The sequence below is a fragment of the Notamacropus eugenii genome, chromosome 1 (assembly GCF_028372415.1).
Source record: "Notamacropus eugenii isolate mMacEug1 chromosome 1, mMacEug1.pri_v2, whole genome shotgun sequence".
Classification (NCBI taxonomy): Eukaryota; Metazoa; Chordata; class Mammalia; order Diprotodontia; family Macropodidae; genus Notamacropus; species Notamacropus eugenii.
In genome coordinates, this window is record NC_092872.1 from 720,811,730 (window position 1) to 720,830,450 (window position 18,721).

At 41.4% G+C, this 18,721-nt stretch overlaps 1 protein-coding gene across 1 annotated transcript in view; it reads left to right on the top strand.

Annotated features, from left to right (window-relative positions):
* The first annotated feature begins 6,518 nt into the window (after positions 1 to 6,518).
* Positions 6,519 to 18,721, top strand: part of LOC140522090 (uncharacterized) — a 39,611-nt gene continuing 27,408 nt past the window's right edge. Inside the window, 6 exon segments of the mRNA XM_072637127.1 lie at positions 6,519 to 6,644; positions 7,223 to 7,474; positions 7,656 to 7,813; positions 8,349 to 8,437; positions 14,702 to 14,828; positions 16,174 to 16,269. Of these exon segments, the coding sequence (XP_072493228.1) occupies positions 7,750 to 7,813; positions 8,349 to 8,437; positions 14,702 to 14,828; positions 16,174 to 16,269 (376 nt within the window). The 5' untranslated portion in view covers positions 6,519 to 6,644; positions 7,223 to 7,474; positions 7,656 to 7,749.

An 18,721-nucleotide genomic window follows, 5' to 3' on the forward strand; every position in this document is an offset into this window, starting at 1 on the left:
GGGTCTGAGGCTGGGTTTGAACTTGAGTCTTCCTGACCAGTACTCTATCCCGTGCACCACCTGGCTACCACAAGGGAGTCAGTTAGCTTAATGTCAAAGGATACCCTTGCCACTGTGAGGTCCACTCTGAAAATACATACCCTAAGTTTGTAGTGTACCCAGGCAGCCTAGTTTTATGATTTTCTCTTTCCATTCAACAGCATCTAAGTACTAGTAAAGACTGTTGCTTCACTTAGAATTATTTGAAATATATGCTTTACATACATCATCTACCTGTGTCCCTTGTTTGATCTCTAAGGCTCAACTTTGGCCCCTTCTTGGAGAATTGTTATGCAGATGTGTTGAATTTGACAGCCACTCTCAGTTTGTTGAAGTGGGAAGTAGAAATTTCCTGGTGTCCCATAGGATAAGATGCTTCAGGAGCCTTAAAAGAAGTCTCTGCAATCTTCAGTATGGACCTGGTCTGGTCCCATCAGGGTGAGAACCAGACAAAGTTCACTCAAATAGGAGAAAAGGTGAAAGAGAGTAAAAGGGCTGACAGGGCTGAGGCCAGAACCTGCATTTGCCAAATAAGACAAAGACCAGGATACAGGAATTGAGGTCGAATCTGGGGCCTAGTGTCAGGCACAGGCCTGTTAGTCAGTTAACATGGATTAAGCACCTCTAATTTTCTAGGCACCTCACCCCGTTTTAGGAAAGGAAAAGGTGCAGTCCCTGCTGTCAAGGAGCTGCCAGTCTGTCATAGAAACATGGAAATGGTGGAGAAGAAGCAAGTGATCAGAAACCTTGGTCTTAGGTGATCCAGGGAAAGGAGAGTGTTTGGGAGTGGAAAGGCATCTAGTCCAATGGGATACAATGCAACAAAGGAGAATTCAAGGAGTGAAATTAATAATAGTATAAGAAGGGTAGAATTAGGGGAAGAAGATTCAAATCAGGACAAGAATGAGAAAAACTCCAGGCACACCTCAGAGATTTCAGAATCAGTTGTAGAGCTTAGCAGTAAAGCACAGATTGCCATCCAGTGAGTCACCTGTACTTTTATTTCTTCAGTACATATAAAAGTTATGTTTATAAATACTGTTGTCTATGGCATGCATAATACTATTTTGCTTTTTAATAGTGCATATTTTAATTTGCAAATATTTTATTGGTAACAAAAGCTGACTATACCTGAGCCTTCACTGGGAGACAAATCTGTGCTGTAAATGATGGAATCCACACAGGAGAGAAACCTCATGGTTGTCATCATTGTGGGAAAACCATGAGTCAACAGACATCCCTGATTTACTGTCTAAAAATTCATACTGGAGAGAAACCACATGAGTCTCATGAATGTGGTGTACCTTTTAGTGAACTCTCATCCTTCCTTTTTCATCACAGTATTCACAGTGAGAGGAAACCTCATAAATGTAATCAGTGTGGAAAGGCTGGGAGTTTGCAGCTGATGTCTTGCTGTACATCAGAGCATGTAGACCAGAGAGCAAACTTATGAATATGAGAAACTTGGAAAGGCATTCCCATAGAGCTCTAATCTTACTCAACATCAGAGAATCCACGATGGTGAGAAACCTTATGAATATAATGACTGTGGAAATGCATTCAGATTAAAATGCCATCTTACTATACACCAGATAACCCACACTGGGGAGAAACCTTTAGAATGTAGTCAATGTGGAAAAGCTTTCAAAGAGACATCCAGTCTTGCTGCACATCAGAGAATCCACACTGGAGAGAAATTTTATGAATGTAATCAATGTGGAAAGGGTTTCAGAGGAAACTCTCATCTTGCTGTATACCAGAGAATCCACACTGAAGAGAAACCTTATGAATTTAATCAGTGCAGAAAGGCTTTCAACACTTATATGCTCTTAGATAAGTGGGAGTTACCTAGAGGCATAAATCAATTCTGATTTGTTAAAAATTAATGAGAATGAGTATTATAATGAGATCTGGACTTTTTCCAGTGAGGGACTGGGGTGGGGGGCCATGAATCTTGACTCATTTTTGGACAAAGAGACTTATTTCTATACAGATCAGCCTTACCTAGGGCAATCTAGACCAGAGGGGTCCACTACCCCTCAGACCTGTTTAACTAAAACACAACGGGCCAGAATTCACCTAGAATGAAATCTCTTTAAATTTTGGTCAGATCTAAATTTTCACAGTTGTACAAGTCTTGCCCAAGATTTCATCTGATCATCAACCCTGCCCTTCAAAGACTGGATGAATCACTTACAGTGGCCAATCTCTGAATGAGGAAATGGGGAAGAAGCTTAGTCCTAATTCAAAAACTGTTTATTTATATGGGAGAAATATTCATTCCTGTCACATCAGAGAATCTATTGTAGAGGACATATCTCATTAATGTAATAATGAAAATGTTCCAGCTAACGTCATTTATTTCCTATCAGAATTCATATTAGATAACAACCATATTCCCCAAATAAATGTGCAACGGCATTCAGATGAACTCTGGAGCATATTACACATCAGACATTTCACCTTATGGTCCAGCCCTGTCTGGAGTCAGGGAAGGTCTGCAGTCAGAGATCATCTCTTCCTTTACATCAAGGATTCCTAGTGGAGAGAAGACTTAGGAATGTGCTTAATGAGGACCTGCCCTTTCCTGGAAGAGGCAGGTCATGAGACAGCATAATATTCACACCAGAAGGAAGCCTTGTAAAAGCCACAATTGTGGGAAGGTTGTCACCTGAATGTCATAAATTTTTATTTGTGTGCTCCAAATGTACATTGGAGAAATCTTCCTACACATAAAACTTATGGATCTAATTAATGGGCTATGTTCTCTCATGGCACAGACCTCACTAGACATTATATATTTCATATAATGCATGAAATCATAAAAAGGGATTAAATTTATCTCAGAAACCCCAAGGTTTCTCAAGACTTCCCTAAACTATGCCATGGCCCCCTAGGGTGAAGCCTGCCACTGGCTTCTTCACTTTACTCTCCCACTGTAGTGAGACACCATTCCTGCTCACCCTTGAAGCTGTCCTAGGCTGGCAATCTGGTTCACTCCTCTACAACTGATTCTAAGTCATTATTGCAAGGTCGTTTTCAAGGGAATCTGGAAGAGCCTAGACAAGTGAGTGCCTCATCTTACCATCTTGGCTCCAGTAGTGCTTATGCCCACATTTTCAAGCAATACTCCCTTGATAGCTCAAATTTTCTTGAAAAGGTCTTTTGTCTTTCCCATTCAGTTGTTTTCTTCTATTCCTTTGCAATGCCCATTTAAGAAAACCTCAGGTCTCCTTGTTATTCCCACAAACTATGAATTCATTTGGGGAAATCTCCCCTTTTATTTTCCCTTTCCTTCTTTCCTTAGCTATTTGTAAGGCCTCATCAAACAGGAATTTTTCTTTGTTGATCTTTTGCTTAGGAATATATTTAGTTGTTGCCTCCTGTGCAATGTTAGGAACCTCTGGTAATGGCTCCTCAGCCACTCTGTCTCCCAGATCTAGTCCCCTCAGTCTATGCATCACTGTCATTTTCTATCCATAAGCCATGCTATTTTATCATATCTTTAGGGTCTAATGGTTTTCCCTGTTTTCTTCCATTTGAGTCTGAATTTTGCAGTTAGAACCTCAGGACTTGGGCCTCAGTCAGCTGCTGATTCACATTTTGACTCATTGTATGGAATGTCTCCCCACTCTGCCTTTTCCCTAGAACAGTTTTTTGCAGTTTTATGCTTTCATGTAACATATGCCTCTTTGGAGTCAGTGGTTGGAAGATAGAATTGTTGCTGTGGTAGTGAATGGTTTTCCTTGGATTGGAACAGTACTTAAGTATATGTTGGGAAAATCTTGCTGGAGATAAAAGTTAGGGATCTAATTAACAAGATTAAGTCTCTTGCTCAAGACCTCATTAGATTTCCCAGTGTAAGAGACCTCATTAAACATCCACATTTACTCACTCTGATTAAATCCCTAAAAATACAGCTTTTCCCCTTGAAATCCTGATGTTTCTCACTAATCTTCAAGAATATTCCTTTGAATTAATACACTGTAATTTCTTTAGCTGTTCAACAGTTGATGGATACTCATTTTGTTCTTGGCTGGAACAAAATTTTCTGGAACAAATATTTTTATAATGGACAACAATCCATCTAGAGTGTTCAAATCATAGCTGGACAAAATGTTTTTCTATGTAAGTCAACAATTTGGAGAATATATTCAACTGAATTGATGTTTAAATGGCAACAAGTTTTTAAGTTTTTCTCATTAGAACAGTAAAATTTGTTTTCAATCTGTAATGTTACTTTTGTTATGCTTCAAACTTTTATTGTGGTTTTTGGGAAATTATTTGGTAAGTATTATTTAATTTAAAAAGCATGCCTAGAGGGTGATGGAATTATATTCTTCAGAAATTCAATTCTGTTTTGCTCTGGAGGCTGTGAAATGGTGAATTAAACTGTTAGAGAATGTAATTACAGTGTGAATAACTGCTAGGTATTTGATTGGATGAATTGAATTTAAAAAAGAAAAATACTAACAGCTTTTGGGAAAAGTAGAGTAGACAGATTCTCCTTCTCTGGGGAGTTCTTTGGAGACTGACCAAATGCTTTGGGTTACCAAATCTAAGCCCTGGGGCAGAAGTTGCTTAAAATAGTTGATGAAATAGAAGCCCAAGTCAAGACCTTTTTCCCTTGGATCAGGAGGGCTTTTGCCCCATCTCTCCCAAGGGCCTGGGATAGTCTGGCCTTTGTGGGGGTGCGTGGTGGGGGCAGTGGCTCCTTGGATTCCCCTTCCATTTCTCTCAGCCCAAATACTCCCTATCTGATCACCATTTAGCATTCTCTTCCTTTAATCCTAGCATCCTTCTCATATTCCCCCTACTTATGTGTGTGTTGGTCCTTCCTTGCTGAAGAAGACCATGCCATCAGAGAAATGATGACATGACTTGCACTTGACTTTGTTTTGAGTGAGGGAGGGCTGTGCAGGTCACCAGCCTCACTTCTCCTCCAGAGCCATCTGAATCCAGTGACCAGATATATTCATTAGGATGACTGGAGATGACCCAGGATGAGGCAATTGGGGTTAAGGGACTTGCCCAAGGTCACACAGCTAGTGAGTGTCAAGTGCCTGAGGTGAGATTTCAACTCAGGTCCTCCTGACTCCTGCACTGGTGCTCTATCCACTGCACCACCTAGCTGCCCCATTCCCAACTACTTAGCATTCTCTTGAAGTCCAAGTTGCCCAGCCTCTTTTGTGGACTGTCTGGACTACCAGCTGCTCCCATCAGGATCCTCCCTGAGGTTGATCTATGAAGACCATGTCTAGGACCCTGGGACTACCTGGAGACACCTGGATGCTTTTTCTGTATTTAAGGTCCATCTTGCCTCCATGAAGTCCTGCAGACTGTCTAGCTGAGGTTCTATCTGGCCTGCTTGTGAATATAAGCTTTACAAATGCTTAGGCTCCTTTAAGAGTCAACTCAGTATGGTGAATCCTTAATAAACTTTGTTATTCTTTGGTTTAAGAGGGCTTGTGTTGAATTCATTCAAGCAGGACCCGGCATGTTGGTATTTTGGGGTCCCCAGAACCCCTAAACCTCATCAGTTCCATCTTGAATTCCTTGCTGACCCAAGGGGATCCACTGCTGAATGTGTTTCTACACTGACATAACAAACTCCTTTTAATTCTCCTTGTCCTGAGTTTTGCCTTTTTAATCCAGGTGAAAGCCTGAGTGGAGAATTTACCAGGTCCTCAGTACTTTTCTCAAAGAGTAAATAATCAGACATTTTAAAGCAAAATATACCCAATTAAATATAGAACAGTGTGGAAACATTACAACCACTCTCTTACAGCTTAAGTCATAAATTGATAGCATTCAGATCAAAAGAAAATTACGTTTTCTAATGGTACAAGTGCATATCTCTTTAAAAAAAATTTCTTTTCAAATTAAAAACATACCATGGTTCTTGCAAATCCTCATTTGAGAAAATTTTGGAGCATAATAACATAAGAGATGTTACAATGTTAATACATGAAACAAAACTGCCAGTCCAGTAACATTAATTCAGCGGATTATCTAAGTTAGAATTACCTTAGAAAAAGCACTTTGTCCTTTTATGCGTTTGACCCTCTAGGCTGACTGCGTTCAGGGAGGAGCAAAGGGTAATTCTGATCCAGTTACGTTGGATTCTTAGGCTTTCAGCTCCTAAACCCGTGTCCTTAAGTGCCAGATTTTAAGTCTATTTCACCTTAAGGGTGGATCTGCCCTTGGCTGGTCAAACATCCCAATTTATCCTGCTGGGATCGGACTTGAAATGAGCCACATTCTCATTCAAACTAGGAGAATGTGCTAATCACACTGCCTGCATTTGGTGAGCAACCCCCATCCTCAAACTAAGCTCCGTAGTTGGGGAATCCCTTGCTCCTTGGAAATCTCCAGCTGGCCTCTGCCTCCCCTCCCCCCCCCTCCCCCGCCAACTCCTAAAGTCCTGAATCTTTCCTCCAATAAGAAACACGTGGGAGGAGGGTGATGGGGGAGGAGGAGCTCTCAGAGATGACCAGCCTGGTGGGGGATGTCCCAGGTGGAACAAGAGCTCTGGGGTGCAGTTTGGAGGCCTGCGGAGAGGCTAGGGTGAAAGAGGGGCCATCCCAGTGGCCAAGGCTGTGCAGGTGATGGAGGGCAGGGCTTGGGGAGGAGAGGGAGAAAGGGTCCTGAGTGCTTGACCCTGGGTGTGATTAGGGGAAAGGGCCCTTAAAGGGGCCTCAGAGGCTGGGAGGAGCCTCCCAGCGTAGGCAGGCTGAAAACTGGAACTGGTGAGATCTCTGCCTTCTTCCCTGGAGCTGAGATCTCTCTGCGTTCTGCCCTTGGACTGGAGGTCCCTCTGCCCTCTTTCCTCAGATCTCGGATCACGTTGTCTTTGAGTGGAATAGGTTTAGTGAAGACTTCTCAGATTGTAATTCTTCTCCCAGGGGTGAGGTCAGACCGAGAGGCTCAAGATTACAATATTTTTAATAATTCCATATAAGGGTATAAAACTGTGTAGCACATTAGGGTCTCGATGATTGGATAAAGCTTACATGACTCTTCGATGTCTTCATTTCAAAAGGGATTCGTTAGATTTCGCGTCTACAATGTAAGATGGTATTCTCAGCTAATGAGGATAATGGTCAGCGGGGGAGGGAGGGATTTGCGTTAGGGTCTGAATGTATCACTGCCTTTTCTTTGTCTTCGGCTTTTGCTGCTCCAGGTGAACTCCAGGAATTGCCCTGCTTCTCGAGAATCGAATAAATCAACTTTCTGTTATCACTTTGAGAGGCCTCTGAGTAATTAATTTAAGTAGGGATCTGAGCCGTCCCACTCATCTTCCCTTGGACCTGAGATCTCTGCCTTCTGGAGGCTTTTTCTGTGGGTGCAGGTGCCAGGTGGGTCGGAGCCAGCCCCTCACAGACCTGCTGGCTGTTCATCCCATTGGGTCTCCTCCTACCCTTCTGACCCTGTGGTAAGTCTACCTTCAGGTCCCCCTGGAGCAATCCTCCCTCTCCTGCCTGGCTCCTGGACAAGCTTCCTCCTGCCAACTCTTTTCCAGACTCCAGATCACTTCTCAAAGGTCTGGGGTTACCCCTCCCCTAGATTTACGATTGAATTTTTGAATTTTCACAAAATTCAAACCTTCCCGGCAGGGACCCAGGAATCCTGTATTGAGCGAAATAAAAATGAAAGGCTCTAGTGACCCTGTAAATGCCTATGTGAAGGCCTGGATCTGCCTCCAAGGAAATGGGCCCCTCAGGCCTTTGTTTTCATTCAGAGCCTAGGCCCATTGTGTTGCTTATAGAGGAGGGTGAGATGTTTTTTTTTTAATCGGCCTCTTTAGTCTGGTCAAGACTCACTTTTATGGGGAAACAGTAAAGATGGTATGAAGATTAGGGATGGGATTGAGGGGTGGCAGGCTGCCTGTGGTGATCCTGAGGTAAAGAAGAAGGGGCCTGGGGTGATTCCAGGATAACCCACTCAGAAGGGTTGGGCTGGGTGGGGGCTACCACGACAGGGGATTGAAAGCATTATTCAGTATCTAGGTGTGGGGGGAAGTTCAGGCGGTGGGTGGCCCTTTAGGGGTCCTGGTCCCACACTCAGTCAGAGGGAAATCTCTGATTCAGGAGTCATTGAGGCTCTTATTGCTCTTATCCCATGTAGGATCCCAAGCACCTTCTGCCCCTTGTTATCTGAATAACAGGAGAAAGGAAGGGGAAAGAAGAGTGGTAGGAGATGGTGGGACCATCTTTTTCAAGCAGGACCCCTACCTCTAGGCTTCATTCTCTGTCCTGAGGGCACGGCCTCACCCCCTGTAACTTCTCATTATCCTTCTCTCTCCCCAGCTCAGTTTGTAGAAAACCAAAGCCTGGCCCAGGTTGGGAGTGTGGAGCCAGAAGGAATGGCCCTTGGCAGCTGCAGACCCCCACCCCAGGTGAGTGCACTCTGTCCATGGACTTGACCCCCAAAGAGGCCATTTCCATAAACAAAGAGGATTGTCTGTAGGCTGGTGATCCCCAACCTATGCATTGTTTCTTTACAAAAATAGGCAGGAAATTGGAAACAGTAGTAACAACACCATCCTGTTCTCTGTCCTTTGAATTAATCCATGGTATATTGGCATCACAATCACTAAGTACTCATCCCTGGTGGCTGCCCTCCTAAGACGTCTTCACTCATTCCTCTCTGTTCTGTAGAGATCTTGTCTTTGTTGCTGTATCCATGGCTACCACCCCTATCCCACATGTCCTTAGGACTGCTCCCCCTTCCCCTTTACCTCTTTGGCCAAGCTCTCCCAGGCAGACTTGGAAGACAGGATGCTCTGCTTATCCTCCATGGTCTGATCTGCATAAATAGTTAATCTGTCAGTTGCACACTGTCTTGTAGTTGGGCATCATGAAGGGCATAGTGAGGGAGCAGTGAGGGGTGAAAGGAGTTAGTATCATGAGCCGGGGCTGAGGTGTTCCTGACCTCCTGCTTACTCTGGTCCTGTGTTTCTGGAAAATCTGGAAGCTCCAGAAGACAGGTTAAGTTGACTTTGGGCTCACATGCCCATGTTCAAAGGCCATTAACAGAGCTGTTTGGACTAGGCCAAAGAAAAGAATGCCTTCTTTAGCTGTTACTTAATTAGCATTCGTTAAGGGCCTAGCACGTCCCTTGTTAGAGAGGATATAGGAAAGAACTGAGTTTGGGGAACTATTCAAAATTCTGGGAGTTTTCTTTTCCTGTAGGGGAAAGGGCTGTCCTAAAGGAGACACTCAGTTCTTATCAGAGGTATAGTGCTCGAAGGCAAAGACCCAGCACAGTGAATTACTTTCTTCCCCTAATCCACTTTTGACCATCTTCACAACCCCATACACAGCACAGGTCCTCTTCTTATCTTTATTTCACAGTTCAGGAAACTGAGGCCAATAGATTTCAAAGGCTTACCAGCCAGGGTCACATAACTAGTCAGTGTCTGAGGCGGCATTTGAACTCCGATCTCCCTGATCTTCTCCCATTCCATAGCTCCATCCACAGTGTGTTTGTGTGCCCATCTTCCCACAGCTCCTCCAACATTGACTGGTGCTATTGTCCTTGCTGTCAGTTTTGCAGAGTGTGAGATGAATTCTCAGAGGTTTGGTTTGCTTTTCTCTTCTATGTGGGTTTAGAGCATTTTTTCATATGACTAGGAATACCTGGCAGTTGCTTCTGATAATTTTTTGTTCAGATCCTTTAACCATATATCTATTGGGAAATGGCTCTTTGTTGTTTGTCAGTTGTTTTAGTTTTGTCTGGCTCTTTGTGACACACTGGGGTTTTCTTGGCAAAGATACTGGAGTGTTTCTCCATTTCTTTTTCCAGCACATTTTACATAGGAGGAACTGAAGCACACAGGGGGACATGATTTGCCCAGGATTACATTGCTAGTTAGTGTCTGAGGCTAAATTTGAACTCAGATCCTCCTGACTCCAGGAATGGCACTCTGTCTACTGTGTCACCTAGTTGCCATTGGCTACTAGTCTTTTTTAAAACAATACTTCATTTTTCCCCAATTACATGCAAAAACATTTTTATTTCTAAATGTTGAGGTTATAGTTCTCTACCTGCCTCCTTCCTCTTATCTCCTGCATGTGGTAAGCAATCAGAAATAGGTTCACATATGCAGTCATGTAAAACATTTCCATATTAGTTTATGGGAAAGAAATTGTACTAAAAAGAAAGCAAGTGAAAACTGGTGTGCTTTAGGTGTATATTCTGAATCAGTTCTTTCTAGGAGGGGGGAAAAAGGTATTTTTTATCAAGAATCCTTTCAGATTGTCTTACTTTATTATATAAGCTGTGAATAGCTAAGTTATTCACCATTGCTCCTCAAACAATATTGCCTCTGCTTTCTACAACGTTCCTCCTGCATCAGTTCATTTCAGCGTTTCTAGGTTTTTCTGAAATCCTGCTTGTCATGTTCTGTAACACTCTAGTATTCCACTGCAATCATATATTACAACTTGTAAAGGTATTCTGCAATCAATGGGCATCTCCTCAATTTCCCATAATTTGCCACCCCAGAAAGAGTGTGAGTAGGTCCTTTTGAAAAAAACCTTTTGTGGATAGCAATTTCATATGGTTATTCCTGGGTCAAGGGGCATCCACATTTTTGTACCCCTTTTCTTATAGTTTCAAAAACTTTCATCATGGTTGAATCAGTTCACAAATCTAGCAACAGTGCATTATTCTCCCTGTTTTCCTACTTCCCTCCAATATTTATCATTTCCCTTTTCTGTTTTATTTGTCAATTTAATAGGTATGAGGTTTGTTTTAATTTGAGAGTTGTTTCAAGTTGCATTTTTCTAGTTAATAGTCATTTGGAGAATTTTTATATGACTCTAAATAGCTTTGATTTCCTTGTTTCAAAGCTGCCTATTCATATCTTTTGACCATTGATCAACTGGGTTGTGACTTGTAGTCGTATAAATTTGACTCGGTACTCTATACATTTGAGAAATGAGATCTTTATGAGAGGTACTTGGTGTAAAATTTTCCCAGGTGTCAGCTTTCCTTGTAATCTTGATTTTCTTGATTTGGTTTCTGTAAAAAACAACTTTTGAATTTAGTACAATCAAAATTATCCATTTTGCATCTATTAATTCAATATAAAGGTGAGTTAATTCCATTCATATTTACAGTTTTGATACCTGTGTATATCCCTCCATCCTATTTCCTCTTCTCATTCTCTCTTTCTTCCACCTTTTACCCTCTTTCCTCAGCAGTGTTTTCCTTCTGATCAATGCCTCCCCCAATCTACCCTTCCTTCTATCAGTCTCTCCCCTCCCCCCTTATCCAAGTCCCTTTGGACTGCCCTGTAGGATGAATTAGATATCTGTACCCATCCAAGCATGGATGTTATTCCCTCTTTGAGCCAATTTGTTCAGAGTAAGGCTCAAGGCCTCCATTCCCACCTCCCCCATGTTCCCCTTCACTGTAATACCTCTTCTTTGTCTCTTTTATGTGAGATAATTCACCCACTTCTACCTTTCCCTTCCTTCTTGTTGGAATGCAATTCTCTTTTTCAACCCTTAGTTTTGTTTTCTTGAGTACCACCCCATCACAGTTAATGTATACTATCAGTGTATACTGCTTCTCATTGCCCTAATAGTCCTAAAGGTCTTTAGTTACAGGTATCATCTTCCAATGTAGGAATATAAGCAATTTAACCTTATTGAATCTCTTTTGTTTACTCTGTTTACCTTTTGATGTTTCTCTTGGTTCTTATATTTCAAGATCCAATTTCTGTTTAGGTCTGGTCTTTTCATTAGGAATCTTTGAATGTCCTCTATTTATTGAATGAACATTTCTTTCCCCTGAGGGATATATTCAGTTTTTCTGAGTATGTGATTTTTGTTCACCATCCTACTTCCTTTTTCTTGGTGAATATTCTATTCCACACCCTCCGATTGCTTTTAATGTATCCGTTCCTCACTTGGTGTGTTAGCCTGACTATAGTTCCATGCCATTTGAATTACTTCTTTCTGGCTGATTGTACTCTTTTTATGTTCTTGAACTGGGAGCACTGGAGTTTAGCTATAATATTCCTGGGAGTTTTCATTTTGGTTCTTTTTTAGGAGATGATTGGTGGAATCTTTCAATTTCCATTTTACTCTCTTAGTGTATCAGGTCTGTACCAGGGAAACGTCAAATGTGACCATGGAGGGTCAGACATGACTGAAGCAACTGAACAGCAACAAAATATCCATTTAGAATGTGTTGTAGAGTATTGTATGAGATGTTGGTCTAATCTTAATTTCCTTCCTGACTGCTTTCTACTTTTCTCAGTAGTTTGGTTTTTTTTAGCCAAAAATTGATTTTTTCCTAAATCAGTCTTTTGTCCACTTTACCAAACATGGAGTTACTGAGTTGTAATGATTCTGAAATTCCCTTCTTTCTTCTGTTCCATTCATTTCTCTCTCTCTCTCTCCCTCACCCCACTACCACACAGTGCTGGTGACCAGTGCTGTTTGATATAGTTGCTCCCCTATTCTTACTTATTTCCATCATTCCCTATGATATTATTGTATTTCTGTTATTTTTCCAAATGAATTTGGTTATTTTCTTCTGCTGTGAAACGTCACCTCCATAATGTTGTTGTTGTTATTGACGTTATTCAGCCGTGTCTAAGTCTTTGTGACCCCGTTTGGGGTTTTCTTGGCAACGATGCTGGAGTGGTTTTTATTTCTCCAGCTCATTTTTCAGATGAGGAAACTGAGTCAAACAGAGTTAAATTCCCTGCCTGGGATCACATAGCTAGTAAGAGTCTGAAGCTGGATTTGAACTCACATTTTCCTGACTCCAGTTCCAACATTGTATCCCTCTACCCCCAGTTGTCCCCATCATTTCATTACTATAGAATTAAATGTATAAATATTGTTGTTAAGTCTCCATTTGGTTTGAATCTTTTGTTGTCTTTAAACCAATTTCCTTTCTTATTTTATTACAGAATGAAAGGCTCTGTTGACAATTTTTGCCTTCTTACATGTGTTTGCAGTACCTTCCTGCCCTTGTCCGCAGTTATTTTTTGCAAAAATTCCATGGGGTGCATGGATAAGGGAAGAATTGATGACCAAACAAGTTCTAGAGAATAATACAAAATGTACAATCCATAATTTTGATCATATAAAATTTAAATGTGTTAGCACAATCAAAACCAATGAAATGAAAATTATAAGAAATGGAGAGAATTGGGGAATTTTTTTCAACAAGTATCTCTGATAAAGGCTTCATTTCATAAATAATAGACAACTGATTCTAATTTGTAAATTATACATTTGTAAATTTGTAAAGTATACATCTTTCTCCAACTGATAAATAATGAAAGGATTTGAACAGGCAGTTTTGCAAACATTCAATGAAACCTGTCTATAATCATGAAAAAAATGGTCTAAATTTGTATCATACATGTGCTAAGTTAAAACACCTCCAAGGCACCAACTCATACTTACAAGATCAGCTAATATGATGAACATGGAAAATGATGGAGGTTGAAGAGATGTGGAAAAACTGGAATCCTAACATTCTGTGGGTGTAGTTATGAACTGATCCAACTCTTGTGGAGAACAATTTGGAAGTCCTCAAAGAAGGCACTCAGTGTGGTCAGAAGACATAGTAAAAGGCCATATTCCCAAGGTCTCTCTGAAGAATTTTGGAATCAGTGGTTAGACATGGGAGACAGTGGCTAAGTACCAGCCAGCATAGCTTATCAACATCAAAGAACATGGTGTGTTGTGCTAGAGAGGCAGCATTGCAGTATTTCAAAGAATAGTGAGATGAGCAAATTGAGAGGCTTGTCCACCCCAAATGTTCATGTGCACTATTTGTTCCCAAACTGTGATAGAGCATTCTGGCCTCTATGAGTCTGATCATCCATGTTCAGACACATTGTACTTGAACCCTTACATAGTGATGCCCTTTTGGTCTGCTTTGAACACAAGGAACAACAAAAATGAACAACTGTATAAGTAAATACTTTAATAAGGAAGTAATAACTATTGACATATGAAAGCTATCATAAATAAAAGGCATAAGATGTTTTGGCCATGACAGATTATACAAAGGGTAGCCCCAAGACACAGTGTAATAACAAAGAATTCTTCACTTGGCTGGAAAGTCTCATCTCCTTCAGTTCAGTCTAGGTTGTAATTAGTATATCTTATGAATCCTTTTCATCTTTTATCTAGAGAAGATTTTGTTTCAGGCTCTCAGGAAATTAACTAGATTTTTTTCTTCCCTCTCTTTTCTGTAGTCAAACATTCTCCCCCTCGCACCCCACAGTTGACTCTACTGGCCATCTTCTCCCAAACCTGACAGAATATTGTTGATAAAATTTTATTTTTATCCGTTGTGATAAGGAAGGAATTTCACTTTTCTCTCTCTTCCTTTGGTCTTTCTATCTCACAGACAAAACACACGTTTTTTCCCAGATTCCATAGTAAGTTGTTCCTCCACTTTGTTCCAATTGATCATGTCAAATACTTCTCTCAAGTTTTCATTGAGGTTTTAATGACTGTGGTTTTAAATGTTGATTCTCAGTAAAGTAGGATAAGAATTTTAGGTAAATCCCCTTTTTGTGCTTCAGTTTCCTCTTCTCCCTTGATGAGAGTTAAGAGTTAGACTGCCTGAATTCTGGAGTCTTTTCCAGGTCTAAATCTTGTGACTCTTGATGGTTTAGGAGCTGGTGACATTCCAGGATGTGTCTGTGGACTTCACCCCAGAGGAATGGGATCTCTTAGACCCTCCTCAGAAGCAGTTATACAAGGCAGTCATGCTGGAAAATGCCCACAACCTACTCTCCTTGGGTAAGGACATTTCCCCTGGCCACTCTTACTTAGTCTGCTACCAAAGGCAATATCTTCATTCCTCAGTATGCTGAATTTGGAGCACTTATCTATTACCAGAATGGGAAATGTGCTGGTCTCCAGTGTCCAAGCGATAGTCCTTCTGTTGCCTGGTGTGAAGATAATCTGTATGTTCTGTTGTTGCTACTGCAGCTGTCTCATACCAATTTTAGGTAGCTTGAGGCCTAAGGTAATGTCAGTGTTGAAGCATCTCAGATGTAGAACTAATCCCATGGATTTTTTAGTCCAACCTCTGCCTGGACACTAATTTTCTCTGCCAAATATGTGAAAAGTGCTCAGCCTGCTTTTCTCTGTTTCCTCTTCCTTTTTGTAATGGGCCAAGTATTTAGGATATCCTACTTTCTGAGAAGCATCAATTTGTAACTCACAATTGCTAGTTGTGCCTAGTGTTACACAATTTTCCTTAATCTTCCTTTACAGTGCCTCCACTACCCACTACAGGTGGTGGCAAAGCAGAGAGGGCAATAAACCTTTCTCTTCACCTGCTGTTCATCAGCTGTTGTGTTATGTCCTTTCTTTACAATATTATCTTATTAGCTGATATTATTGTTCCCATCTGGTGTTTGAGAAAACTGAAGCAAACAGGGGCTAAGTGACTTTTGCAGACACACAGTTAATAACTGTCTGAGGGTGGATTTAATCCTTGGCATTCCTCAGTCTATTTCCAGGCCTCACCCCACTGCACTACCAGTCACCTCAAATTTCTAGATAATGGGAACTCTGCAATGAGTGCCTCCTTTGAGGAAGGTGCACCATGATCAAATTTTCTGATTCTCCATTGGCTCCATGGTCTTCTCCCCCACCTTTCCCCAAAGTTATCAAAAATTAAAGCTATGGAAATCATGCTTAAGCACTTCTGGCCACCATCTTTTCCTCCTTCATTGCATGCCCCTGTCAATGGCAGGAATTAGAGACTGGCCAAGAGTTAAAATTTGAGTAACTAAGGTTCATTCAGTTCCCCAAAAGGAGAATCTCACCAGAAGAGCAATGACTCACTGAATGAACAGTAACCAGGTTTTTATAGATTTCATGGGGTGAGGAGTTGAGGAGGAGGCAGAGCCAGAGCTGATCCATCAAGCTCTAATCTGCTGGAGTTCAATGCTGATCTGGCCCATCCTTTTTTGGTTACTTGCATTACAACCATTAGTGGAAGAATAAGCCAGAGGTTTGTGAACATAAAGGAATGATTCTCAAAATGGAGTAGCTTTGTATGTACACTGTTTTCCCTAAAAAGGACTAAATTCTAAGTATTTCTCCATGTTCATTCCTTTTTCCATATTATCAGGGCTTCCAGTTCCCAGAGAATATTTGTTGTTTTATCTGGAGGAAAGGGAGGTGCCACTGATGCTGGAACAAGAAGGCCTGAGGAGCTGCTGTCCAGGTGAGTGAGGTAAAAGCAGGCACATGAGAGCTATGTCTCCTGGTATTGTAGGAAAGCAAGTGTTAGATTTGGGGGCAGGAACACTTGAATTATGATTCTTTTTCAGAGACTTTTAGCGGTGAATCTGTGCACAAGTCACTGAACCCTACTGATTCTCAGTTTCCCCTTCTGTAAAATTAGGAGGTTAGATACCATACAATTAAGCTGTCTCCTACTGATAAATCTATGATCCTAAAAAAAATGCATTGTTTAGAATTTGGGGGCATGGAACTTCCCTGAAAGTGCAAAACGGTGTTAGGCTTTTAAATATCGTTTCTTTCTTAGGCATTTTTCTCATCAGTGAAGACTTAGAAAGTTGCTGCAATGTGCCATACCATCTGTTAAGCAACATAAAGAGATGCAAGGAACATCCCTTGCTCTCCTGGTGTTCACTGACTGGATGGGCAGATGACATGCCAACAGTCATGTAGAAACCTGTTATGGACAAGACAGATTGGATCTCATTGAGAGAGGAAATGTACTACAGTGAAGGAGAACTGAAAAGCCTATTGTGGAACATGGGCCCTAGCTGGGGCTTCAGGGAAGCCAGGATGGCATTCTCTGTCTGGAGATAGCTTGGAAAGCCCAAACATTTGGAAGACAGTGTCCTCTTCACAGAATAGATGTGAAGCCCATACCACTGGATTATAGCATGTTTGGTTAGGATGTGAAGGGAAAGAAAATTTAGAAGAACAGGAGAGGGGTATGTAAAGAGAGATGGTAGGTGATTAGCAGCCTTAGAAGAAATTTTATATTTGATCCTTTTCCCCGGGAGCCACAGGAGATTGTTGAGGATGTGATGATATGGTCAGTCAAGAACTTTAGGAAGATGATCTTTATAAGAGAGGGGTGGAATGACTGGAGTGGAGGGAGACTTGGAGCACCTGGAACAAGTATCAGGTTCTTGAAATAGCTCTGTTGTGTGGTGTTTGGGACCTGAAGCAAGACAGCTGAAGTGTTGGGAGAGAAGGAAGTGTTATGGGAGAGATGTTATCTGGGTTCTATCAGAGGACTGAGGAGCAGATTGAATATGTGGGACAGAAGTCTTTGTGAAAGTCAGTGAGGAAGACATGACACCTCATTTATGAAAGTTCTCTAATGGGAGAATGCCTTGGAGAACATTAGCAAAGTAGGAAGATAGGAGGGTTGGAGGAAAGAGAATGAGTTTGGTTTGGGGAACAATGAAATTAGTGTCACTAAATTTCAGAGAGAGTAGAGAGTGAGAGAGAAAAAGAAGGGTAATTGATTGTGAAAAGCTGTAGAGAAGGAAAGAAAGATGAAGATATGAATAGTGGATTTAACAGAGTGGATGTTTTTGGTAATTTTGGAGAGGGGAATTTCAGTTGAACAATGATACTGGGAGCTAGACTGCTGAGAATTTCAGAGAAAAGAGTCAGCAACTCCACTTGTAAGTGGGCACTTCCAGCTGTTTAGGCAAGAAATGGAATAAAGATCATGAAAAAATATCTCTGGGTTTGAATGGATCAAGTGATCATGTTTTGAGCATTAGCAAGAAATGGTTTGTAGCAGTAGGGAAAGGAGTTTGCTTTAGCTAGCAGGGGGATCATTTCATCTGATAGTGACATCAAAGAGAAAAAAAAAGTCACTTCATGGATGGCAAATGAGGAGGATAAAATAGCTCTTGATACGTATCCAATTTTTTCAAAGCAAAAATGGAAGGCACATTTCTTCACTGAGCAGGTGAATACGGAGGTGGACAGTGGGAACAGGCAATCAGGGACATTCGGGAAAGAATTAAAAGAATTGGGAAAGATGCTGTGATGAAGGAGATAGGGAGTCAGGTTGTGGTTTTCAGTCCTTCCAGTCATTTCTGTTTCACTATGAGCTCATCTGGGGTTTTCTTGGCTAAGATGCTGGAATGATTTCCCACTTGCGTTTCAGGCTCATTTTATAGACAAGAAATCAAGGGTAAGAGCCCTAAGTGACTTGGGAAGGGTTCCAAAGCTAGTAAGTGTCTCTGAGGCTGGATTTGAACTTCAGTCCTCCTAATCAGTACCTACTGCACATTTAACTACCTAAAGGGACTCAAAAGATACCCTTGGCACCATGAGGTCCACCCTGAATTTAAATACCCTTAAACTGTAGTTGACCCAGGCAGCAGGTTTTATGATTTTCTCTTTCCATTCAGTAGCATCTGAGTACAAGCAAAGGTTGTTGCCTCATTTAGAATTAATCCAAGGATATGCTTTACCTAAATTATCAACTTGTGTCCCTCCCTTGATCTCTAAGGCCCAATCTTTGGTGCCCTCTTGGAGAATTGTTGGCCACATTCATTGAACTGACAGTCACTCTGAGTTTGGCCAAGTGCTAATTAGAAATTCCTAGGTGTCCCTTAGTATGGGATGCTTCAGGAGCCTAAAAAGAGTCTCTGCAGTGTTCTCTCTGGGCATGC